General features: G+C 40.5%; 4 protein-coding genes and 1 non-coding gene across 5 annotated transcripts; 4 read left to right on the plus strand and 1 right to left on the minus strand.

Annotated features, from left to right (window-relative positions):
- Window positions 1–1,080: 1,080 nt before the first annotated feature.
- Window positions 1,081–4,696, plus strand: LOC138203671 (alpha-1,6-mannosyl-glycoprotein 2-beta-N-acetylglucosaminyltransferase). Its single transcript, XM_069158689.1, has 2 exons — window positions 1,081–1,127; window positions 1,267–4,696. The coding sequence occupies exon 2, from the start codon at window positions 1,519–1,521 to the stop codon at window positions 2,752–2,754; it is 1,236 nt and encodes a 411-aa protein (XP_069014790.1). The 5' UTR covers window positions 1,081–1,127; window positions 1,267–1,518; the 3' UTR covers window positions 2,755–4,696.
- Window positions 4,697–5,097: 401 nt separating this feature from the next.
- Window positions 5,098–14,508, plus strand: brox (BRO1 domain and CAAX motif containing). Its single transcript, XM_069158696.1, has 13 exons — window positions 5,098–5,187; window positions 5,680–5,802; window positions 5,998–6,104; window positions 6,779–6,875; window positions 8,093–8,188; window positions 8,350–8,422; window positions 8,721–8,826; window positions 9,515–9,604; window positions 10,117–10,202; window positions 10,320–10,401; window positions 10,880–11,030; window positions 12,623–12,782; window positions 12,880–14,508. The coding sequence occupies exons 2-13, from the start codon at window positions 5,702–5,704 to the stop codon at window positions 12,961–12,963; spliced, it is 1,233 nt and encodes a 410-aa protein (XP_069014797.1). The 5' UTR covers window positions 5,098–5,187; window positions 5,680–5,701; the 3' UTR covers window positions 12,964–14,508.
- A 603-nt stretch (window positions 14,509–15,111) lies between these two features.
- LOC138203677 (protein FAM177B) lies at window positions 15,112–17,331 on the plus strand. Its single transcript, XM_069158697.1, has 5 exons — window positions 15,112–15,358; window positions 15,593–15,772; window positions 15,861–15,915; window positions 16,029–16,123; window positions 16,333–17,331. The coding sequence occupies exons 1-5, from the start codon at window positions 15,338–15,340 to the stop codon at window positions 16,540–16,542; spliced, it is 561 nt and encodes a 186-aa protein (XP_069014798.1). The 5' UTR covers window positions 15,112–15,337; the 3' UTR covers window positions 16,543–17,331.
- Window positions 17,332–17,380: 49 nt separating this feature from the next.
- Window positions 17,381–17,462, minus strand: trnas-gcu (transfer RNA serine (anticodon GCU)). Its single transcript has one exon. It is a non-coding gene; the product is annotated as a tRNA-Ser (tRNA).
- Window positions 17,463–19,107: 1,645 nt separating this feature from the next.
- On the plus strand, window positions 19,108–25,850 carry mep1a.1 (meprin A, alpha (PABA peptide hydrolase), tandem duplicate 1). Its single transcript, XM_069158742.1, has 14 exons — window positions 19,108–19,549; window positions 19,631–19,655; window positions 19,740–19,784; window positions 19,899–19,939; window positions 20,677–20,752; window positions 20,918–21,035; window positions 21,671–21,846; window positions 22,068–22,289; window positions 22,460–22,606; window positions 22,725–22,940; window positions 23,489–23,953; window positions 25,143–25,316; window positions 25,454–25,538; window positions 25,630–25,850. Exons 1-13 carry the CDS (start codon window positions 19,469–19,471, stop codon window positions 25,501–25,503), a joined length of 1,836 nt encoding a protein of 611 aa, XP_069014843.1. The 5' UTR covers window positions 19,108–19,468; the 3' UTR covers window positions 25,504–25,538; window positions 25,630–25,850.
- The last annotated feature ends 710 nt before the right edge of the window (window positions 25,851–26,560 follow it).

The raw sequence follows: 26,560 nt of genomic DNA on the forward strand, positions 1-26,560 counted from the left end.
TTGTCAACCAACCGAACCCCGTATAAAAAGAATAAAATAAAAAAAACAACAACGGCATGAATTTAGTGCTATAGGTGATAAAAGATAGCCTACCTGTTGCCCCTGGAAACATTGCCTGTCTGGTTTGGTGATTTGACGACACTGTATATTCTATTGCAATGTTGAAAATCTAGGCAGGGCTGATTTATGGCAGTTTTGTTATGAAATTTCTGGCCTTAATGTGATTAAGTACTTATGGTACCTCTAGTTTTGTCTTTTTTTTTTAATTCAAAATTTACTATTTCATACTATCACTAGATTAATTCATATTTATGTGGCCTTCAAATACTCTGCACTAATATAAAAAAGTGTTAAGCAAATCAATTAAACTTTTTCCAGTTCCATTACCACTGCACCTCTGCGCAGTACAATACTAATAATACTGGTATTCTCCAACATTGCAGTGTCCTATTTAGGCCTAACACTTTCCCAGTATCTCATACCAAGTCCCAGCCTCTCCAGTTCCATCTCCTGTTGTTAAATCCTGCCTTATCAGGGTTATCAAGTTTTCAAGCCTAATAGTTTCAGGTATTACACCCCACATGCTTTTGATATGTGTTGAACCAGTCAGACCTGAACAGATAACAGGTTTTTTTTTTTTTTATTTTGTTTTTTTTTAATTATTCTATGGGTCCAAGAAACTCCCTTGAAAAACAACAAAACACAACTTCTGTAAATTATATAAACAAATAACACTGGTAAGTGTATACACTGCTTTTATCGACATAATATATATATATATATATATATATATATATATATATATATATATATATATATATATATATATATTTTATATGGCATGGCTTAACAGACAAAACTTTTGTTCAAATGTTATCACTGAGTTCACACATTTTCTGTAAAACGTTTTCCTGCAGTTCACTATTCAAATGAAGCACGCGTTACATTTCCTCCTCATATTACACAGCTATAGGTAGGGCAATGATTCGTTGAGCGGGAGCTCAGTCTCTCCCCCCGTTGGCTGAATGGTACACGTCAGCAGTCCACAAGTTGTACCCAACATGTATCATAGTCATATCATCCTCTTCCTGGTGTTGAAGCGTGTTGACACATTACAACTGGTTTGGGTAAGTCAAATTAGCTGCGAGTTAGCTTTTTCTAACTCTCGAAATGAACACCGTTTAAATGAACGTAACTTGTATAAAATGCTCACTTACTCCGTTCGCTTTGTTCTGTGTTGTTGTTTTTTTTTTTTTGTCCACACAGGTGCTAAAAATCAAGCGGTCGGAGCGGCAGTTCGGCAAATGACACGGTTTCTGGTGGGGAGACAGTAGCGTGAAAAGGAAAAGCAGCCGTCGAGAAACACTGGCGCTCGTCACGCTACGTTGGACTGTTTAGAGGAAGAGTCGCACGAGGAAACGATGTTCGAAGCAAGTTTACGACGAAGACGCGCGTGATAAGGTGAACGAGAGCCTTTGTTGTTGTGGCGACTCTGAAGTCTGCTTCTACTGAGAGAAAATGAGGTTTCGGCTGCTCAAAAAGAATCTGCTCGCGCTGCTGGGTGTTTCCGTTATAGTTGTGACTCTCTTGTTTTCCACACGTGTATTAATAGTTTCTGATAATGACACAAGTGGACCCCCAGTCCTTCAGGTGAACATGGTGAAGTTTAACTTTGGCTCGCCGTCAGAGTTGACTCAGTCTGTTTACAGTGGCAATTACAAGCAGTGTGTTCACAATGCAGACAAGTTTCCAGGGGAACCTCAACTGGTGCTGGTGGTCCAGGTCCACAACAGGCCCGAATACCTCAGTCTGCTCATCAAATCACTGGAGAAAGCTGCTGAGGTCCACAGCTTTCTCCTTATCTTCAGCCATGACTATTTTTCAGAGGAAATAAACTCAATTGTGCAAGGGATAACTTTCTGCAAGGTACTGCAGATTTATTTCCCTTTCAGTACTCAGCTGTATCCCAGTGAGTTTCCTGGGCAGGATCCACGAGACTGCCCTCGAGACATAGCCAAGGACAACGCTATCAAAACAGGATGCCTCAACGCTGAACACCCCGACTCCTACGGACATTACAGGGAAGCCTCCATCACTCAAACCAAACACCACTGGTGGTGGAAACTGCACTTTGTGTGGGAGCGAGTGCAGGCCATGCAGGGCTACAGCGGCTTTGCAATATTTCTGGAGGAGGACAACTATATCTTACCAGACTTTTTCCATTTTTATAAGTCAATGATAGAGTTCAGGAAGAGCAGCTGCCCCGACTGTGACATGCTGGCTTTGGGTAACCACAATGACCTGGCTGATTTCACCAAACAGACCAATAAGGTGTTGACCACTGGGTGGATGTCGACTAAACACAACATCGGCATGGCCATCTCCAGGGAGGTGTACTACAAGCTGATGGGCTGCAACAACGAGTTCTGCACCTACGACGACTACAACTGGGACTGGACTCTGCAGCACCTCTCGGGAACCTGCGTATCGAAGGCCCTCAAAGTGCTGGTAGCTCAGGGCTCCAGGGTTCTCCATACAGGGGACTGCGGTCTTCATCAGAAGCAGAACTGCAGGCCAGAATGGGCCTTGCAGAGGGTCGAGGACAGCCTTCAAAAAGCCAAGGAGGGCCTCTTTCCCCAGTCTCTCGTCCTTAACGGTGCAGAGGCAGCGGAGCACAAAGCGCACATGAAAAATGGAGGATGGGGAGACGTTCGAGATCACATCCTATGCAAAAACTATGCCAAACGCCTTTGAAAGCTTGCCTTCCGGGGCAGAAATGTTCACTTGTATTCTGCAGATGTGCCATCTTTTCAGCTTTTCAGGGTTTTAGAGGCTATGATGGGTTGGGTTTTTTGTTTTTCCTCTCCTCTTGCAAGGTCTTCTATGAAATGAGACCAAATCAACATTAAGCATTTTGAACACGGTTCAATTTGAGTTTAAATCTTTTATTTTTTTATTCACCAAAGCTGCATCAGTGCCAAAGCCCTTTCGGATATATTTCTGTTGCGTTTAAAATGCAAGCTCGGTCATGCTGTTCAATTTCATGTCACCAGGTTTGTTCTTCTCTGGGTGTCTTAAAAGCCAAAACATTAGAGTAGATTTAGTGCAGTGATGCAAAATGAGAGAAAACTATATATATTGTGTGTATGTGTGTGTGTGTGTGTGTGTGTGTGTGCGCGCGCACAGGAGAATTTGCATTTTTTTTTTTTAGCAAATCTATTTCCTTGATTAAGAATGCTGCACATGTTGTTTACTCTGTTAGTACACAAGACGTTCACCTTTGTTAATGTGGTGTCATGCATGGCTTTAATCAAACTTTAAGATACTATGTTTTTTTACATGTGCTTTTTATGGTACGGTTTTAAGTGCGACAACAAAAAAAGGCACATGTAATGTACTCGTAGGTTTAATCAAAAGGTGTTTGACAATCTTCCAGTGTAACAGGAAAAGTTGTAGTTTATATAGCCGCTGTTTCTTTTGAAGCTGACCATTGAATGATTTTGTACATGCATTGGAATTTGTGTTACTGAATGCAACTGCCACTTTGTCTCTTGTAATCAGGGGTCTTGGGTTTTTTTTGGTCTCATTTTTTTTTTTTTAAGGTGATGTTGCCAGACGCCACTTTTTTTTTTTAATCAGTCCCCTACTCTCCATCGTATTGATCCCTGGTAACAAAAACAGGAGCTGGCTCAATATCTCTTTTCTTTTCTTTTCTTTTCAAAAAAATTTTTTTTTTTTAGGAATTTGTGACTGTTTGCTGTCTTGCAAAAAAGTGACCTTTTGGAACCAGGATTTTTGTCCTGCAAAGCAAACATCAGGGTCACCTCTGATGCTGCATTTCTGTATTTGCACCTTCTTTGTTGGCAGAAGAGACTTTGGGATGTGACATTCAAATAAGAACAGAATGAACTACATTGGAATTTTGTAAAAAAGAAAAAAAAAAAGCTTCCTTCTGTTCCACTATTGCTCAAGTTTCCTTTTTGCAGTGTGACACATTAAGAGGATTTACATGAGTGTAATAATGCTTTTGTAATTGCCTTTAAACTCACCAAAAGTGCCTTTTTGCTGAAAAGCTTTTTCCAAATGAGATTTTAAAAGTGCACTGATACAATTGCTATTGACCAAGTACTTGTATGACTTATATTTGTCGAGGTAGATATTTTATGGTAATGCTCTTCATTAGATAATGCTCATTTCTCCCAAATCTTCACTCTGTAGTTGAGTAAAATGATTGCAGCGCTGCAATCATGCTTGTATCAGGTGTCAGTGTCCCCAGATATGTGGTTTTATCACATATTAATGCACCTCAATGTGCCTTTTGGAGATGTCTGATATAGAAATATAAAATGAATGTTATTGTGAAATAAATTCAAACCAATTTTTTTTGTTGAAAAGCACAATCACCTCTTACAGAACATAGCAAAGATGACCCTTGTAAAAAAAAAAAAAAAGACTATCAAGTGTGTGTGTGTGTATGTGCCTATGTGTATGTGTGTATGTTTATGGGATGTTTGATGGTTCCTTGTTTTTTTTTTTTTTTTTTTTTTTTTTTTTTTTTTTTTTTTTTTTGGGGGGGGGGGGGGGTTCTTTGTTTTTGCTTGTTTTCTTGTTTCTTTCTGATCATCACTTGAAGTAGCCTGGCTGTATGTTGTTCACTCTAACGTTTACCAAATGGGAAAATAAAAGAGAACATCAATTTTCATTGTTTTTTTTTGTAAATGTCACATATTTTAATATGTCCTAAAAATAACTCAAACTCTAGGTAGCTGAAAAACCTTTGAAAACATTTCCTGGAAATAACTGACAAGCAATAGGCCTAACTGTTTTTGTTTTTTTTTAATTTTAAATTATTATTTTTTTTAACAGAAACGGTGTTCAGTACATATTCAGCAGATACACTTCCAGCATGCTTTAGGCATCACATCGCAGGTTAATGTAGTTTCAAACAATAACCAAAAGTTGTCTCAAGTTAGTGTGTCTGGCTGCTCTTTTTACTATTAAAACCCCAAACTAAAGAGAAGCTGATCTTGGATCCGAGGTATTTCCCGTACGCACGTCAGGTGACTGAAACGTGCTTTTCTATTGGTCAGCTGCTGCGCCGTGTTTATTTCCGGAAGTAAGTTGTTGTCATCCTTAGACTTTCCATAAGGACTATCAAACCTCAAATCTACACCGCCGCACCGACAGGTAACCAGGGACAGCTCGACTGTCTTAGAAACAATCACAATTCATATGCTTAATATGACAAAAACGCAGTTGTCACATTGTTTAAATGAATCATGTTTACGTTTGTAGATGTAGCTACTGTTAGCCGTTAGCTGTCGCTCACCGTAGCTTACGTAATGGACTACTGTCTACAACCGACAGAACAAATACGAATTTAATCAGCATTTATAGCTGCCCGAAGTGACGTTAGAGGATTTATATGGTTTCCGTTTGGCAACGTGAGTTTGGGTCGGGACAACAAGTGCCTCGTAAGAGCGCTAACACGACGAGTCGTAGCCACAGTGTCGGTGAAATGACGCTAGCCGTGATGACACTTTTGCTAGCTCATTTTGGTTATTTGATAAGTGACACGTATAAATGAATTAATTAAGTGGGAGGTCATCCACTCTGTAAACTACACGTCGTATATGTCAGCCCCAGGTGCGTAACGCGTGTATCGTTCACCCTCCCCAGGTGTGTCCTCCTCACCCACAGGATGGCACATTGGTTTCACAGAAACCCCCTGAAGGCTACAGCGCCGGTCTCCTTTAATTTCTACGGGGTGGCCGGCAGCCCCGCCGCCAACAAGATATGCAAGTATGTCCGCATTGTCTTTGTGTAGCCTTCTCACCTCCTCCCGAGGAGATATACATCATACTGTCATTTGATCGCAGTCACCTCTCTGCACGATAAACTGACGATGGGTTGTTTAGATTGTAAGCAGCCCGAGGAGCGTAACGATCCGCGTAACACAGAGGATCAATAGATTGCTCTTTTGCTTGACCCACTCAGTGACCTGCGGACCACCAGGGCGAGACTGCTGGAGATGTTCACTGACGTCACCTGCAACCCCGAGATCATGAAAAATGCCACGGATGCATATTTCTCCCTCCTGCAAGGTCGATTTACGCATATCTTTGGCAAATGTGTTAATTTTTCATCTCTTTTGAGCGTCTCAACCTCAAAACACAGAGAGTTGCCTGGTAGTAGCTCAGTCAGTAAGACCTCATGCTGTTCAAACAAGGCGTTTGGTTACGGTTCTAGTGACGATCCAGAAGTTTTGCAATGTACCAGATGAGTAAGGCTGAATTTTAATGAAGTGATATACAGGGCATCTGTATTATTTCCAGTTGCTGAAATAGTGCAGCCATAAAAACACTCAGTGTAAATAGCTCATTACTTGAGTACACAGGTGGGACAAGTGGGCACAAAAACACACTGACATGGCGGAATAAGATCCATTTTCCAATATTAAGGGGAAAATTAAAGAGGAAAATTGATGTTAAAGGGCTGGAAGCCAGTTAATTATACAAATATGTGTCTCATTTGTGCCATGTCATTGTCTAAAAACATGTTGATTTACCAAATTAACTGCAAAACATACTGATTTAAATAGTTTGAACATTTAATAGAAAACTATCTTCACTTTGTGGAACACAGTTTATTATTGTTAATTGTGTTTCTCTTTGTTTGCCTTCTAACATTGCATTCATTTTTTTTTTTTATTATTATTTTGCTTTGCACCTAACCAGCTGCTTCTCTTGTTTCAAACCATCGGTTTATAATACAATAGGCTTTATTGTGTCCCTGGATGGAACCACACAGGAGAACAAGATGAGGTTCATCCAGAACTTCAAGTGGACGGACACTTTACAAGGAAACACACCGAGGTAAAAGTAAAGAGTGAATACTTTTAAGTCTCATAGTCAGTGGAAGCACTCATCATTATGGAAAAATTCAACGTAATATTTGAACGGTGAAGTGATGCACGAGCTTAAAGACCACGACATGTACCGTCACTCTCGACAACCTACGAGGCGCGATAAAAAAGGTCACAGACGGTCTTTGGTCCCACAAACGCAGCGCAGGAGGGAAGCTATGAGCAAGTATTCCAAGTTACATTGCTTGATCAACATCAGCGCCTGTGTTACACATGTTTTTATGAGCACTGACAGGTGCACATTTGTGATTTCACCATGGAACTGAAACTAGACCAGCGAGTGAACGTGGAATTTTATATGTAATTATCGGGGAAGGTGGCCAAATGTGTTGAGAAGAGGTGATGGGGATACGATACGATCGTTTTCGACACCCTGTGAGTCGGGCGTTGTCGCGGTGGAGAATCCACCATTCAGCTCATTGCTGTGTTAAACTATTTGTTGACACCTCGAAGATGAATTCACGGTTCAAATCCCCGTGAATGTCTTAACCAAACCTGGCTGCGTTCCTAACCTGATGCACTTTCTCTGGTCTTGGACCGTGACGTTTTGTATTTATCAAAACTCAAATGCCACTAAAAGCATCTTGCCTTGGCTCATTGATTTATTGCTGTTGGCTTTCTGAAGCATTCCACGAGTCTCTGTTGCCGATTTCATGTGTCTGATACAATATTTAATGTGCGCTGTCTGCTCAAGTCCATGGTGCATTTTGAAATGTGCACCTACCAGTGAAACTACGGTACGGGTGTCGATCGACTTGGAATCGACTTGTGACAGTTTCTCCTTCCGCCTGCTGCGTGAACATTACGGTCCTGCGCTCTGTTCAAGTGCAACAGGAACAGTCTCTGAACTTTGATTCAGGAATTCTGAAGTGAGAAACTCTGGCCAGAGTTTTAACCTGGAAAAATACATCAAGACAGGAATGAACTGTTTTACTTTTTGTTGAAATTGAATGGCAGAAGTGAACGTAGACATACACTCTCTGGTGTTGGGTCATATCCAGCGTGACAGTCTTCACACCGACCATAAGCTCTGTTCCAAACACCTCATGAACTATGTTCAGTTACTACCTGGTAAAAGTCGGACAGCAGAGTCAGTGTTTTTGTGGGTGGCAATTTTCAATCTTGGTAGCACTGACCTGCCACTGTCTCTCCTTGCTGTCCTCCCAGTGCCCAACAGGATGCCATCTTTGAACTGATCTCTATGGCCTTCAACGTCGCCCTCTGGTACACCAAGTTTGCCTCGAGACTAGCAGGGAAGGAAAAGTATGTGCCTTTTTTGTTATTTTTGTTTTTACCATATAATCTCCATCCTCTTTTTCATTATTATTCAGACATACATTCATCTTCGTTTTAAAACTCTACATTCATTTGTTACTTTGAGCTATTCGTGACGCACTGACTCACACGTTTTATCTATTTAATAGCGTAACGGAGGCGGAGGCAAAAGATGTTCACCGGAGCTTGAAGGCTGCTGCCGGAATATTCAAAAATCTCAAGGTAAAGCAGACGTACAGACAAATTCCTTTAAACAGTGACCACGACGATCACGGTTTCTCCCTTGGTCTCGTTCCCCCATCCAGACTGAACACACTGGTGCTGGTCAAACCCAGAGAGAGAGCGGATACAATTGTCCAATCGGTGTAGTCAACTCTGCTTAAAACATTTAGGACAAAACACAAACCCTTCGGAAGACACGACCCTCGTTCAGATCGCCACCATTTCTTACATGTTACGAGTAAAACAGTGAAAAGATTTATGACATATTAAGTGTTTATATGCCTTTTTGTTTCGGCAGGAGGTGCACATCCCTCGCCTCATCACCCCGGCTGAAAAGGGCAGAGACCTGGAGCCAAGAGTGATTGACGCCTACATCATCCAGTGTCAAGCAGAAGCACAAGAAGGTAGCTGTACTTCTCTGGAAATATAAACTGGAGTTATATTTGAATAATATGAAATTTACATAAATGTTAGACTGCTGTCTGGTACTGTTTTTTTTTTTTTTTTTTTCATTAAAGCTGCAACCATCTAGTAAGTTCAGAAAATGATATAACCTTATTGTAATGCAGCTTTTATTACTAGGAAAAGTCAACACCGATGCTATATCACAATATTATGATGTCCAAATCTAACATCCTATCTAGTCTCATACCGATCTTTGTTAGAAACAGATCAGCTAGTTAGGACTTTGTTAGGACTTTGTGAGGATACTTTAGGGCTTTGTTAAGACTTTGTTGGGATATGTCAGGACTTCGTTAGGATATGTTAGGAATTGTTTCTGCTAATCCATTGTGCTCTGCACGCGTGGGTTCGAATCCCATCCTCGTCGATAACTTTTTTGTTTTTTTTGTTAGGCTTATTAAACAGCACTATAGGTTGAACGTTTACAAAATTACAATATTTTACTTTCGCTTTTTGATATTGTGCAAACATCTATGTGGCTCTGACACACAAGACATGCCTGTACATTCATTATTGTTGTATTCATTTCCTTACGCATAAGAATAATTATTTTTAAGTTGATAATCACCATCATCATCAATCTGTACCAATATTTCAGTTCTTTTCTGTGTCTTTATGCCTCTTTTACAGTGACAATTGCCAGAGCCATTGAACTGAAGCACAATGCCACACTCATTGCAGCTTTGGCATTTGAGACGGCAAACTTTTATCAAAAAGCTGGTCAGTATTTTTACACATGGTTTTAGCATGACTGTAAACTTGTTACATTACAAGTTCAATTTAGGTAATAATTTGCTCTTTTTAGAGTCCGAATGAAACTGGAGATTTTGAGCCGATGCCGATATCAATAATGACATAAGGGAGTAAAAACATTTTGATACTTACAAATCAGCTGAAATATCACAAAAGTATATAATGGAGGCTGGATATTTAACAGTCTTATGATAAAGTTACTTGTCCAAAATTATGTCAGTGCTGTGAAACTATGAACGGAATGTTATATTTATAACTTATAAATAAAAAATGCAAATACAATAATTTCATAAATACCCCCAAGCCTCTTTTTCTGCCTTATGTCCTGTACATTTTTGATATGGAACAACATATACGTTGATACCAATATATCTGTGGTAGGCCAGTAAAATTGTCCAACCACTAAATTGGTCTAACTATAGTCCCAAAGCCATTCCCATTTGACTACGGGTTATTGAAGGTGTTTTCTGTCTCTCCAGACCACACGTTGAACACCTTGGAGCCGGAGTGCAGCAGCAAGTGGAGGAAGTATCTTCAGCTGAAGCAGCACTTTTACATGGCTTATGTAAGTTCCTGCACATGTTTGCAGCGCTGCGTTTGATGAAAAGCTCTTCTCTTTACAAAGACGGAAACAAAACAAAGAAATCCTGCTCCTAATGACACCATTTAACTCTGTTGGCAGGCGTACTGCTATCATGGACAGACGCTGCTGGCGAGTGACAAGTGTGGCGAGGCTATAAGATCCCTCCAGGAGGCAGAAAAGTGTGAGTATATCTACGTCTTGGACATGACGTTTGTTTAATGTGTTTTAAAGCACAGACCGTATGAGTGTATTTCTACCCGTGTTGATTTTAATGCAGTCATTGTGTTGCCACAAGTCAATCAGCTGAAGTTCACATCACACACAGAAGCCTGTTTTTGCCCTCTGATGAATGTGTGTCTTGTTCACGTTAATTTGTCTGTTAACTGCATTCTCCAGCGAAACTTCACACCGAGCGTTTCTGTCTGCCGACTACGGCACTTATTAATTGTCTGCTCACTCAAGTTCAGTGTCATGTAGTCGAGGCACAATCAACACTGCGCGTCCCCACACAATTGTTTCCTGTGCGTTTGCTTCCTGTGCGTGACTGCAGTATTTGTGAACACATCGTGAAATGAAGAGTGCGAAGCTTTGCGCTCGCTTACGCTCCTCTGCTCTCCGGGTTTCCTTATGCATTGACACGAAGACGTCTCTCCGTGTAGGTTACTCCCGTGCTGAGGCGCTGTGTAAAGAGTATCGTCAGACCAAAGGCCCGGGCACCACGGCCAAACCCTCGGAGCAGCTCTTCTTCCTCAAGTTGGGCGGCCTCATCAAAAACACACTGGAGAAGTGCCAGAGGGAAAACGGCTTCATGTGAGTCAGTCAGAGCAGCCAAATGCGTGCCCGCGCACACGCACACGCACACGCGCGCACACACACACACACACACACACACACACACACACACACACACACACACACACACACACACACACACACACACACACACACACACACACACACACACAGATTCTGTACACATTAGTGGTCTTTAAGTGGCAGGCGCAGTCATATTTTAGTGGAAACATTTCTGTATTTAAAATTTGCACAGTGCTGGATGGCTTTACTGAGGACAGCTGATAGTGTTTTTAAATTAAAAAGCTATAATAACATGTATATTTGGTCATATTTTTCACTGTGAACTGATCATTGTACATTTACGCAGATTTTGTGTTTAGTATATTAAAAGAAGACGGTCACGTTGTCGGATCAGAGTCAGCTGTGTCATCTGATTTTCCCAAAAGTTAACAATCACTTCAAGCTCATTTGAAAACATACTACAATAATAACAATAACAACAGCAGACACACACAACTTGTTCAGGTTAACTTACAGTAGTAACTAACACAAAGAAAATATCTCACTTTAAACCTACTCTGGGGGACTTTTAAACAATGCAAAGCTGATTAAACCCATCACCACCAGTTAGGTGCAGAGTTGCTTGAATTTCATAACCGATGCAGAAACGCAGCTGAAAAATGCATAAACAAGGTTTGTTTTTTTACACGGTTCAGACCTGTTACAGAAAGCCCGCCTTCACCGGGAGAGAAACACTAATTATTATTATTAATATTAATATCAGCAGAAATCAAAAAACAGTTATGCTAAATGTGAATGAACATGGATTTTGCCTAAGATACTGAAATAAACTAAAATAGATTTACTCTCAAGCATATACATAAACGGCATCATATTTGCCAAGATTTGTATTAGTATGTTTTGGAATTATAACTTTAAAACCGTTTGGGATAGAAATCGGCCACTTGGTCTTTGTGATGGTCTCTCAGGTATCATTCTCTTTTACAGTGTAACATTACTGACTGTAGGTTATATTATTGTGTTATGTAATATCTCACACCTTTGACTGCCTCTTGTTTGTCTTGGAGAGCTTTTCTTTAAGAAATGTCAAAATGAACTTCTATCACAGTGCAGCACTGTTCTGATGTGATTTCCAGTTATACCACATCTCCTTGCACTACTGATTATACTTCTTTTTTTTCAGCTCATTTCCTGCTTTGCAGTGTGAAAGTCTTATTTTTTCCTTCAGTAACATTTTTGTAAAAGAAACAATTGAAGCAGAAGAGGGAGCTTTATGTGGTCATTTTAAGAGTCATTTATTATTATTCTTATTATTCTTATTAGATTATTCTAATGATGAACTTGTGAACAGGCAAAATTCGTCAAACTGAAACAGTGATTTTGGACAAGTTTATGTTGTTAATAGTTTGGTGAATCTGACTTGGAGCTCTCACCTGATGAAAATGTTCTGTACAATTCATGGTGTTGACCCTTTTCATTTGACTTTACATCCTATATATTCTTAAGTCGTGAACATATTTGAGTGAAATTGTAAAACCTCTTTGAGCTTCAAAGTTCCTCTTTTAAACTTTTGAATTATTCCTCAGATACTTCCACAAGGTCCCAGCTGAGGCGCCCCAGCTGGAGCTGAAGGCGAGCTACGGCCTGGCTGAGCCAATCTCCTTCGAGCTGCCGCCGCCCAGCGAGCTGTGCACTGCCGAAGTGTACGTCACCTTCGACCTGACCAAGGGTGCCAAAAACGACAAGGTACTACAGGGATGACTGTGCAAACACGTAACTAAAAGTTGTGAGATTTCTGATTTTGTATTTCTTCCTGATTGCGTGATTGTTTGTTCACTTCCAGGCTAAACCCAAGGACGAGGAGGTGAAACCGGTGAAGGAGCCCGATCTGAAGCCCCAGAAGGACACGGGCTGCGCCATCTCCTAAACTCACTGCCTCTTCAGCCTCTCGCTTCACTCCCATCGCTTATAATGACGGCATCCATCCTCCTTCCCGTGTAAACCTCCGTAGGGAGAAAAAAAAAAAAAAATATATTTTTTTTCTCGATATTAATCCATGGTGTTTTACATTTATGCTGAAACGTGTATTGTATTTGGGTTTGACAGCCAGTTCAATATGACAGTATGAGGCCACATGAACTCTTTCAGGTTCTGGTTAGTAATCAGCTTAAAGTTTTACTTTAAATCAGAATATGATGACGAATATGCCTTCGGGGTGATGTGGTTTTATCAACGGTGCCTTTGGCTGCAATGTAAACCTGTTTGCCGTGGCCCCTTACACAAGTGTCTGGTTTTTATCCTTTCTGATCCTCGAGTGCTTTGGCCTGATTATAGATAATCAATACTCGCAACTGGAATATTACATGTAAAATACGGCTCTATAAAAAAAAATGTAGTAGTAGCATCCAATATGATCAAAAGCTGCAACTTATAACAAACATTTATCAGTACATAGAATCATACAATCAGCCTGTATACCGACTATTAACGTATTTTTTTTATTTGTTTCTGATTGCGTCTTGAAGAAAAGAGTTTTTTTCCCTGAGATTCCTCATAAAAAACATTTATGATTAACAGAAATGTAAATCCACAGTGGACAGAACAGACAACGTTGTACGTGTTACTGCTGGTGAATCTGGTTTGTCGTAGCTGTAGAAGTTTACAATCACTCGTTCATTTCGATCACACGACGTACGTACTGTAGTTCTTTTTTTGTACCTGACATGACGTGGCTGTTTTCTACTTTGTTCGTTTAAGGAGGTTTTATTACCGGATGAGGACGGAATCATTCTTTAACATGAAGGTTGTGCATTTACAGTTATTATCCCTTATAATAGTAGTCCTTAATTTATTTCAGCTGTTTTGTAATTATCTATTAACAGACAACTTAAAACACTTGAGACGGGTTTAAAGTGCTATGTAACTCAAATCACATGTTTTTGATTGGTGTTGATTTTAATCGGTATGTTTCAGCTGAGACATCAGACAGATACATAAAACACTTCCTCTCGTAAACTTTTAAGTTGACATAAATAATGTACTACACATCTACTGAGCGTAAGTCCCTCCCTTAAATACACAGATCGTGGGCGTAACTGTTTTGAGTTGGGAATTATTTTACCTCGCCCATGAAGAGCTGCGTCACCCTCCCGCTTTCAAAACAAAACTCCAGTCCAATGAAACATAACTATGAATTGCTGAAAACTTGTATAAACTGTAATATACTGCTTATGTGTATTCATTTAACCCACATGTATATTTGCTTACCTAAACTAAACACAAAGAGTTAAAAAAAAAAAAAAAAACTCGCTCATTTCTTTCAAGCACATTGAACCGTCTCTTTATATTCAGTTGTGCAGGGATTCAGTTGGTTAACATGTAACATCCTTGCAGTTTGAGACGCTAATGATTGACATGTAGTTCATAACACGCTAAGGCAACTGTTGATCATCGGGGTGTGACATCATCATTACCATGTGCACTCTTGTAGCTCTTTCCTCCTCCAATGGTGTCCTTCATGTGAAACGTATTAAATCATCCAAAAAAACCCCCCTCACTTCTGTCACATCTTGTGTTTGTATATCTCAACATGATTAATGATGAGTCGTAGATATTTAAGAGATAATCAGCATTATCCTTTTTTAAACATATTTAAGGAGCAGTCCACAAATTACACACATAAGGATGAACGCAGCCTGCGAGAGCTGTTGTGTCAGTTTAAGAGGAGCTTTGTCAGGCAGAAGAAACAACCCTGAAGTTGGAGACGTGGAGTTTAAAAGGCGTGTCCCACAAACATCAAAAAAATGAAGAATAGTGCTGCTGTGTCGGTTGTAGGAGGCAAAGTCAGAAATGATTCAGTTATTGATTCTGCCACCATGCTCATGTGTAAGCAAAACTAATTACGTAAAAGAAACAACTTAACAACCGACTTGGTTTCAATGCATAAAAACTGCACTACCGAAAGGTCAAACGCAAGTTAAATACTGGAACCACTTGAGGTTTATACAGCTTCAATTGTCAATAAGCTTCCACATTCCACACACCAGCACCACCGCACGAGTCCAACCCCTCCTGCCCGAGAACGAAAGTGACAACATCGCAGGTCGTAAGGCTTGCACTGCTGTCTTTCACGTCTCAGGTTTCAAGACTGATCCTGTGTCCTGTCGTTGTTTTTTTGTCCACGAAACAAGAGTCGGCGTGGATTCACACACAGTACAACTGTGACATGTAAAAAAAAAAACAAAGAAGAAAAAGAAGCTTCACTGCTGTGACAAAGAGAGACGACTCACATCAGCTGGAGAATGAACGACAGACACCAGGAAGTAAGTGTTGTAATAATTATTGCAAGACAAACAGAGCTGTTAGTTCAGGTTGTGTTTTCGGTGAGTTGAATTCCAACAGCTGTTTGGGACCATTTTTCAACTTTCTGGGGGCCTTGAGGTGAGGAGGGCATGAAACAAAAAAGCCAAGAAAAAAGCGACGCGCTTGGAGACACATGATGTGTCTCTCGAGGAAGAGAGTTGAAGTAAAAGTAAACATATTTCAAATGTGTTCAGACGTTAGCAGACATCCACCAATCAGAGTTCGGGGGTCCTGCCTCCTCCAAAGAGAGGAAGATCCTCCACTTCTCCAGCGGTGAAACTCTGGAGGTGGAAGACAGTGAGGAGGAGGAGGAGGAGGAAGAAGAAGAGGAGCAGTCGTCAGACAGAAGTCCCTTCAAAGAACCTGCAGAGAGGGTTTGGAATCTGACTCCGTGAGCAAACTCATGTTGGATGTCAAGTAGCAGTCATGTCATGAGTTGTATTTGTCTCTTGTTCTTCCCAGACTAGGTTCTCATTCAAGGCCATGGCCCTTCTAGTTGGGAGGATTTCACTGCTCAGTATGTAGTGTGACAAGTGAATTTAATTCAAGTAAACAGAATAAGTCAACTGGGCCTGATTTTAGCCGGATGTCTAACTTGAGTCTCTAAATCTTTTGTTTTCCAAAAACTAGCTTGTGATTTCCTCGGAGCGCGACTTGCTGGTGCACTTGGACTCAATGCAGCCAAATACCAGTACGCCATAGATCAACATTATCGTGATCACAAGGTAATATGTACTCAAATTCTTAAAGAAAAAGAGTAATGTCAACAAGCAGACTATGCTGTATCATCTTAGAGACGTTCGCCTACAACTGGAGGGATTTTTCAAAGGATAAATAGGATCAAATTAAATAATTTAACTGCACACTTGCAGGTGTCAAAGGATGGTTAGTTCCTTGTTTTTCATTTTCTGTATTTCCTCTATTATCCTCACAGACAACGAGTAACAGGGGCGAAGGTGACCTCGTGAAGGGACAGGCAGAGATGACCCACCTCACTCCCGGACTGGATGGGAATCATTATGGAGCTACCGGAGATTCAAGCTGCGCTTCTGAGCCCACAGGGAGCTGCGGTGAGAAACACCTGGAGAGGAAAGAAGGACGTCACAACAGAGGCTATGAGGCAGATCAACATCACTTGAAATAAAGCTAAAAAACAAAACAAAAGGAGAGCGAAAAAATGTGAAAGCCCCATGACGCACTGTGAAATAATGTATGCTTCTATAAAAAGTAGCAGGGTCGGGGCTGTTTGTATGGCATGGCAATGTTACAATATAACTATGTGAAGACAAAATTACAAACTAAAAGATTTCACAACGGCACTACTGTTGTACAGCTTCTTTGCAAGGTCACAATTTTGTGTATGTGGTACCTTAAAACTGAAATGAATACAACAATAATGAATGTACAGGCATGTCTTGTGTGTCGGAGCCACATAGATGTTTGCACAATATCAAAAAGCGAAAGTAAAATATTGTAATTTTGTAAACATTCAACCTATAGTGCTGTTTAATAAGCCTAACAAAAAAAAAGAAGCAAATAAAGTTATCGACGAGGATGGGATTCGAACCCACGCGTGCAGAGCACAATGGATTAGCAGAAACAATTCCTAACATATCCTAACGAAGTCCTGACATATCCTAACAAAGTCTTAACAAAGCCCTAAAGTATCCTCACAAAGTCCTAACTAGCTGATCACTTTTCTGTGCCTCGACTACTGTAAAAGAGAAATAAAGACACAGAAAAGAACTGAAATATTGGTACAGATTGATGATGATGGTGATTATCAACTTAAAAATAATTATTCTTATGAGTAAGGAAATGAATACAACAATAATGAATGTACAGGCATGTCTTGTGTGACAGAGCCACATAGGTGTTTGCACAATATCAAAAAGCGAAAGTAAAATATTGTAATTTTGTAAACATTCAACCTATAGTGCTGTTTAATAAAGCCTAACAAAAAAAAAAGCAAATAAAGTTATCGACGAGGATGGGATTCGAACCCACGCGTGCAGAGCACAATGGATTAGCAGTCCATCGCCTTAACCACTCGGCCACCTCGTCCTGGATATCGGTATGCACTATCGATACAATTTTCAATATCGCCTAAATACGGACGGTACAGGAAACGATCGCATCGATACTTAACTTTTGTTAAACTAACTGGGTCAATGATTTTGTCCTCATTAAGCATGCTAGTTTAGCTTTAGCAGAAATTAGACTAAATAGCCTGTGCTAGCTTACCGGCTAACGACACTGACAGGATAACATCAAAACGGCTGAGACTGCACGAACCTTCACCTGCCTGTGTCATTATGAATGTACCGTTGACGACTCTTAATCTCTCTGGAAGTACCGCTCTCTTCTTTTCAGCTCTGCCGAACCGAATTCTGTCGACTCAGCCTCGAAGGTCGTATTACGTCACAATATGTAACATGTGCGTCTTTCAGGTTCCTCACGAAATGCTGCGCTGGTCGTAGCTCAGCCGGTTCTTCGATGTGATGGGTATATACCTCCCTCTCTACACATATACTATCTTTATTTGTCTTATTTAAATGTTCCAAAACTGCATGTCTCGTTAAAAGTAAATATGATTTCGACCCATCGCAAAGCCCTCTTTTGGGGGGGGGGGGTAGGAGCGAGAGGAGGAGTCCACGACAAGGAGCCGGTTACGTTACGTTAAATATGGGTTCTTTCCAAAATATTCATCCACAATCATGAAATAATGAAACGGCTGGAAGCAGTAGTGTATGAAGTACCTGATAGGCACACTAAAGTAAAACTGCCCGATGCTTAACCAGAAAATAACTTTGGTAAAAGTCAAAGTCACTTAAAAGAATCTGATTTTTACCGTACTTAAATATCAATATGAATGCACCCAAGTAGGCTATATAAAGTAAAAGTAAATGCTGTTATTTAAAAAAAAAAAAAGAGAGAGAAAAAAGCAAGCAGTCCAATTTTTAAAACTCTTATAAACTTGGACCACAGCAGCTACAAGTGTAAATTAAGATGATTGTTGTTCAGTTGATGCTGTGACTCATGTCAACAACTCAACAGCCCTGCTTCTGTGCAGTGTGTATCATTAGGCCGTCAAATGTATTTTGAAGTATGACACTAAAAAGCTTAGGGAAAATGTATTGGAGTAAAATAATTTATTTTATTAAGGACATTTATTGGAGTAAAAGTAAAAGTTGACAGAAATAGAAAAAGTAAAGTAAAATTACTTCCAAAATACTTAACTGTAACGAACGATTGTTACAGTGTTACGTTACACCACTGCCTGGTATGGTGTCCACTTCGCCTGTATGTATGTATGTTTTTCCGTGTGTGAGTTTGTGTTGGCACATCAGGTGCAGGTTTACAGAAAGCGGGTATTTGTTGCCATCTAGTGGTGGAAGTTGATTACTGGTAAAAACAAGTTGGTTTTCATTCCCCCGTTCACAGTATGAAAAAAACAGACCACTCAGCTGGTGGAATGGACCTTCTTCTACTATTTAAAACTCCAATGTGTAATGAAAAAAACATGATGTCAATCAAATGAAATATTAAACAAATGAATACATCTAATTGCATATAAAAATAAAGTATGTGAGCAATACCGTCAATACGAGGCAATATAACTTAATCAGGATTCACAGAAAATATTACAACTGTCAACAACAGATATGAGATTTGGTATGTAAGAAAATGTTTTAGGCTCCTTCACCTGCATCAATCTAACAAAATAGAAGTGAGAAGCAATACTTTTATTTAAGTCACACTACACGTTTTCAGTTACTTTATGAGAGCCTCCATTTTAAAGGGAATTAATTACATATGAAATCAGCCTTTGGCCTTCTTGTATTGATGGCTCTTATCAGATGTTATAATCAAGTTATAGCCAGATGACAGAAACAGATAGTATCTAAAAGAGCATGCCGCTGCAGCCTTGAAGCACATGTTAAAGACAACCACCAATCAGTAACAATTCGGAGTCAAAGTCCTGCAGTTACTCTTTATAGCCGTTATGAACCTCATCCAGTTCTAAAGGTCGTATCCTGTCAGCTAAACATTTAAACCGAAGCAGCAACATGTGCCGGGTGACACTCGGCACCATGATGGAGAGAGTGTTGTTATTGTTTGGACTGGTGGTTCTGGCCACTTCGCACGCTGTAAGTATGAATTTATCATTCATAGTGAGTGAGCATGATTACCGTTAACTGAACGGTGACTCACGCTTGTCTTCTGCACAGATACCAGTCTCCCCTGGAGTACATGGTAAGTCACAGAAATGATCTTCCAAAGGTTTAAAAGTTGTGAGAGATGTGGAGAGACTTGTAATCATGTCCGTGTGTGTTTCAGAGGTATATGAGAACGGAGAAGATGAGAACCCTCTTCTCAACAAGGGTGAGAATCAACATACTGTGATGCTGTATGGACTCAAATAATATGTAACACGTTGGATATTTATTGATGATGATGACGACATTTCAATGCGAGTTGTTTTTACTTGTGCTGCAGGTTCAGAAGCCAACCTCTTCGAGGGGGACATTTTAATTCCCGTAAGTTGTTGACGGGATAAAAAAAATTCTCCTGTTGAATCACGTCTAATTGATTGTTTTATTGGCAGTTTTATGTGGCTGTTGGTCCTCCTCTTGAGATAATTGACTGCAATATAGATTTCACATATCATGTGTGTTTTTATTAACATTGATGAGGTTTACGGCCACAGTTTGTTTGAGCACTTTAATGTATTGGTACATGAATAATATTGAATTCATGCCTTACTTCATGCAGTTTTACCTCATGAATCATCAGTGAGTCGCGCAAGTTCAACGTCTTTCATTTTATTATCTCTTGCATGAACAGCACAATAATTGAAACAGACAGGTACATCATCAATGATGATGATTCATGAAGCATGATCGTAATTAATTCTTTGCTAAAAATTGCAGGCCGATTTTTGGGTCTGTCCATTTACTTGCATGTTAAGACGCAAACATAATAACTCAGATATCGTAATAATTGAAAAACATTTGTACTCACATGAATTACTGCAGTTTTACCCACATTGGATAATAAAGATCAAATGGTTCTCCACTACTAAAGTCAGCACGGCCTAATGCTTCGTCAGGGATGATTGCATGATGTGCTTCTGTGCTGCAGAGTTTGGAAGTGATGATTTCATGAGGTATCAATGCATGAAGAAATGCACAAGTCATGCAGGAATTCTTGATAATTCATTCACCCTTAAGTGAAGCGTTACCGGTACGTTTTAAACACCTCTTTTGTGCTGTAGGAAGGAAGGAATGCTATGATTGACAAGAGATACAGATGGAAATTTCCAATCCCTTACATTCTGGGGGACGATTTGGGTACGTTTCTTTACTCTTCCGTGCACTCTGTACACTGTGCTGACTGTAAAATATGTAAAATGTCATGTGTGGCTCAGTTAGAAGCAGTTTGTGCCTCCTTTCACCATCTGGATGAAAAAAAAAAACATGCTTTCCTCTGTTGTGACTGTTTCCTTCACCGCTCAGATCTGAATGCCAAAGGCTGCGTCCACCAGGCTTTTGAAATGTATCGGCTGAAGTCCTGTATCGACTTCAAGCCTTATGAGGGAGAGAAGACCTTCATCAAGTTTGAGAAGAGAGGAGGGTACGGCCGTCGCGTTCGCACTTCTTTTTACTTCATTTGCAAAATATGTCGTCAGTAGCTGCTGCAGAAAAGGTTTTTCATTTACAGTATCAACTGGAAGTAAATTCACCTTGACTCTTTTTCATTGTATTTACCTTGAACGGTGCATTCAAGGTCAAACCATCTGACAAAGTAAAGCTTAATTTGTAAGTTAAAAACTTATATTTCTTCGCTGACAACTTAAAAAAAAAGTCTGACTTTCAATTTATTTAACAACACAGTTCTACCTTTAGTTGGGATTAATATTCCATTCTCTACTCTAATTATTGTACTATCACCTGTGCACAAAGAAGGTCAGGTTATCTTTGTGTCAGTTGTTAACTTTAGATGTACCTTGAAAGGGCCAGTCCACCAATATTTTTACACTTCAAGATAACTTTGTTTCTCATAGCAAGTGCTATTCAGTACTACTTGAAAATAGCAGAGTGATGTCTTTAGTTGCCCTGGAGGAGCCAAGTCAATTTTGGGGAAAAAAAAACCCCAGATAGTTTGCTTTGCAGTGTTGCGGCCTCAAGTTTGAAACAAAAAAACAGAGCGTCCATTTTAAATGTTAGTTTTTGTGTCACAATTCAAATGAACTCCTTCCACTGTAATAGGTGCTTCTCCAGCGTTGGCGACCAACAGACCGGTCAGATCCTGTCTTTGGGGAGCGGCTGTGACCACAAGGCAGTCATAGAGCATGAGCTGCTCCACGCTCTGGGATTTTACCACGAACAGTCCCGCACAGACAGGGATGACTATGTCAACATCTGGCTGGACCAGGTTACACCAGGTACATATAGGAACATTATGGTCCTTCAATTTCTTCCTTTTGTCATTCAAGTGCTGTTAAAAATTTTTTTTTTATCACAAGTTGTTATGCAATGTATGATACTGTTGTCTATATAAATACTGAAACGCAGACAACCTACAGGATGTTTTTTTTTTTTTAAATTTTTATTATGCCCTCTTTGTTTGCACAAGTAACTAAAAAAATGTAAAAATTCCCTGCAGGACTTCAACATAACTTCAACAAATACAATGACGACTACATCACTGATCAAAACACTGCGTACGACTACGAGTCTGTCATGCATTACAGGCCTTTCTCCTTTAATAAGAACGAATCCATTCCCACCATCACCACCAAAATCCCAGAGTTCTACAACATCATCGGCCAGTACCTCGACTTCAGCAAGATGGACACCCTCAGGCTTAACCGCATGTACAACTGCTGTACGTACATGTTGTCATAGTGACCCTTTGGTGGTGATCATTGGACCCGTTTCTTAAGAAACTGAAAGCTACTACAAACAATATTATGAGACGGAAATTAAGAAGTGGGGTTCAATGTGTGTAAAAGTCTGATATAGCTACCTCAGAATCTTTACCCTCTTCCACCGCAGCTGGCCCACTCACTCTGCTGGATCAGTGTGCCTTTGAGTACGCTAGCGTCTGCGGGATGATCCAGGCCTCCACTGATGATGCTGACTGGGTCCACACCGAGAGCAGCGTGGGTTCAGAGGATCACACACTCCTGGGAAGATGCAGAGGTCTGAGGGGAACAAAATTCCATTCACTGTTTATTGTCAGTTCAGATGGCGTAAAAGAAATTTCCCCAAAATAAGTTGCGTGTTGTCAAAGCTTGTGTTGCTTTGTTTGGTTTTCTAGATGCTGGACACTTCATGCACTTCAACACCATGACCGGGAAGCCCCAGGAGTCAGCTGTGCTTGAATCCCGAACCCTCTACCCCAAGAGGAAGCGTCAGTGTCTGCAGTTCTTCTTCAAAATGACTGGAAGCCCCAAGGACAGGCTCGTCATATGGGTCAAGACAGATGATGGCACAGGCACCGTTCGCAGAATGAAGAAAATACACACATTCTATGGTATTTTATACCATATATATTATATATATATTATATACCATAGATACTTACGTTTTCAGTGGGCATGTTTTATACATATTTCACAGCAGCTACTGTACTGGGAGCTGTGCGGCAACATTCCCAGTAAATTTCTCAACACAAAGATTTGTATCAAGGCAAATATGAATCTGAATATTTGTTTAGCTGCTTGGTAGGGTAAATGTGATATTCAAATCAAGTTATTTTTGGTGTACATCCTCAAAGATAAAGTTGGACAGTTTGTACCTTCTTTCATACGCAGGCAGAGATATATTTTTGTGAATCTAGGCGCAGTTCAAACGCAGGTCTTAAGTTCTGTTGCTGGGAGCGCATGAGGTGCATCTGTGGTGCAGGAATAATGACTAGAAAATGTGTCACTTTCCAATCTGATAATATGATATTAATTGTGGCCAATCAAATCAGCTCTTCTTATGCCCTTTCAGTCCCTGTGGCGCACTAATTAACACACAAAGAATATTGCCACACAAGGTTCATAGAGATGTCTTTTTTTCTGTTTCCTTGTTACCCAGCGGATTCTGACCACACGTGGAAGATCGCCCATGTGCCGATGGAAGTAGGAGTGAAATTCCGTTATGTTTTCCAAGCCGTGTGCAGTAACCTGTCCACGTCTGCTGGAGGCATCTCCATCGACGACATTAGCCTGACCGAGACGCGTTGCCCCAATGCCGTGTGGAGGATCCAGAACTTCTCCAAGATAATGGAAACGGCAGACGTCAATACAGTTATCGACAGCCCTCGTTTCTACAGCCCTGAAGGCTACGGTTACGGCGTCCGCATCAATCCGTTGTCGAGATACACTGATTACACAGGGAACTACACCGGGCTGTACATCTACCTGGCCAGTGGGGAGAATGATGGAGTGTTGCAGTGGCCAGCTGTAAACAGGCAGGCCACCTTGGTGGTGATGGACCAAGACCCAGACATTAAGCTCAGGATGTCCACCGCTCGCAGTCTTACCACTGACATGAGGCTGAGTAAGTGCTCCTTATTGTCCAGCCCACAAGTACGGCAAAGTGTGTAACACGCCTATCGTTCGTAGAGGGCAGTGTGTCTTCGTGACGGTTTCATTGCCTCGGATTTAAAAGTAAACCACATCACACAAGAGAGGTTATGTAACGGAGGTCATGTGACGAACAGCATGTACAGGAGGTCATTAGAGGAAGTAGAAAGGCACTAAAGTTCTTGCAGGGAGATTGGGGGTGTGATCTGGTGGCATAAGATGCAATCTTTCACCCAGGACACCAGGGTTAGCGTCAGAGAGAAGGCAATTTGGATTTCTTTAAAGAAATGTAGTCTTGTGCTGTGTTCCAAATGACATACTTCCCAAAGTACACTGATAAATAGTGCTCCTATACAAAAGGACACCTAATTGTGTAGTGCAGGAGTTTTGACGGTGGTGTTGTTTCAAATCGCACACTGCCGTTCTGCACTGACTGGAAATAACCTCAGCATGTGAACACATCACCCACCAAAATATCTGCAGCTTTAATTACTTTACCCATAAATCAATGTGGTTCGTGGTTTTATTTAACACACTCAAAAAACACACTAATTCTTCTGTCCAGCAGCTGTAGTGAAAAGTAAACACTTTTGTGAGGTGTTCAGGAACAGCTGCTGCTTCCTCAGAAGTTTTAATTTGAAAATTCTTTAAACCGGTGGCCCCGCCCCTTCCTCTACATAGCCAAGATGGCGACCGTTTAGGGTGAAAAGTGTCCAGAGTTTCACACTTCTTTTTTGGACCGTTTTGAGTGCATCATCCTGATACTTGTAGTGCACTGCATGTTTCTGTACTTGGCAGGTTGAACGCACTGATGCACTCAGAAACGTGACACAGACACACTGCCCTCTCATGGACTTGATGGGGCATTACCCGCTTTGGTGTGATATCAAGCAGCATTCCTACAGGAAGGCTAGCTCCAGCAAATAACGATGAGATAACACTGTTCAAACAAATGAACAAAAATCTGACCACTGGACCAGTTTTATTTGTCCCAACAAGCTCTACTGATAGTTGTTGTACAGCTAAAAACTAAATGGGGCCTTTGGATACGATTTATTGGCTCAAAATGAAACATTATCCAGTTTCATAGACCTGTCTGCAACTCACATGTGCATACTGTGTTTCAAGGCAATAACATGGTGATTCTGTTTTATTTCTTGTAGCGTCAGATGGAAAGTTATTTTGGGACAATCCCACCATGGTGGGGAAGTTTGATCTCTCCTGTAATTGCTTCAGAGGTGAATCATTGGGCTGGAGGAATTTTGTCAAGCACTTTGACCTCAGGCGGCGCAATTACCTCAAGAATGATGACCTCATCATCTTCGTTGACTTTGAGGGTAGGTGGTCTGTGTTCAATATTTGCATTTGAAAATGCGATTATTTTTACAAACAGATCCAGCTACTGCTTCACAGCGTGGTGTTCTGTAGCTGACCAGAAGTCTGTCGAGACCAGTAACTGACTCTTCATTCACAGATATAACATCACTGATCAAAACAGAAGTTCCCATTAAACCGAAGGAGTAAGATCACGCAAGTTTAAAGATGGCGAGGAACTAGAGGTAAGACATTAGACACCGTTCCATCTTACCTGTGAAGATTACACCTCATAATTCAGTAAAATGTCTTTGTTTTTTCATTTGAAATATGAAGCATTTGCGGCTGGGATGAGAAGAAAAACGTGTCAAGATGAAGACAGAATGAAAGATTACTGCAGGATCACGATTAAGAACATAATATACAAAATGGAAAGTTATATTTGGTATATAATCTGTACATACAAGTTCAAATATATACATAACAAGCTTTTGAAGTCCATCATTACTGATGTGTTTTCTTAATTACAGTTTTTAAATTAAACTATTTAAGAACAAGCCTGTGGTGTGTTTGTGGTTTTGTGTCACAACATCGCTGACATGAGTGATTTCATGCAATTACGCGAATGTACAGAACAAAACATACATTTGTTACATTTATTAAAAAGAATGCAACAAGTTCATATGTTGCAACATACATCAACATGAATAAGGTAAGATATTTCATCACCAGTTCAACATGTTAAGATGAGTGTAGTCGTCATACAGAGGACCACCAAGCAGCAGCCATCCATCATCTTCTCCTATTGCAGGGGTGGCCAACCAGTCAGAGACCAAGAGCCACATTTTTTACTGTGCTACCGCAAAGAGCCACATCATACACATGGGCACACATGAACATCACCCCATCCCTTCCTCACACACACACACACACACACACACACACACACACACACACACACACACACACACACACACACACACACACACACACACACACACACACACACACACACACACACACACACACACACACACAGACCTCTGCTCAGCCAGATTTATTGTAAATGTCACACACCAACATGATAATGACAGAAATTGACTCCTACAGTACTAAGACCACAGGCCAGTCATTTTCAACAATGAACATTGTGTGCACTGTCTCACACACACAAACTCTCAGTTCAACCAAGTCCACAAACAAAAATATAGTAATTTACAATAGCGTTTTTCTTTTACTATGCATGTTGCTTAGTGGGACTTCTGGC

The sequence above is a fragment of the Embiotoca jacksoni genome, unplaced genomic scaffold (genome assembly GCF_022577435.1).
Source record: "Embiotoca jacksoni isolate LCO1_2020_lvr unplaced genomic scaffold, fEmbJac1.0.p SCAF_23, whole genome shotgun sequence".
In the NCBI taxonomy this organism is placed as follows: domain Eukaryota; kingdom Metazoa; phylum Chordata; class Actinopteri; family Embiotocidae; genus Embiotoca; species Embiotoca jacksoni.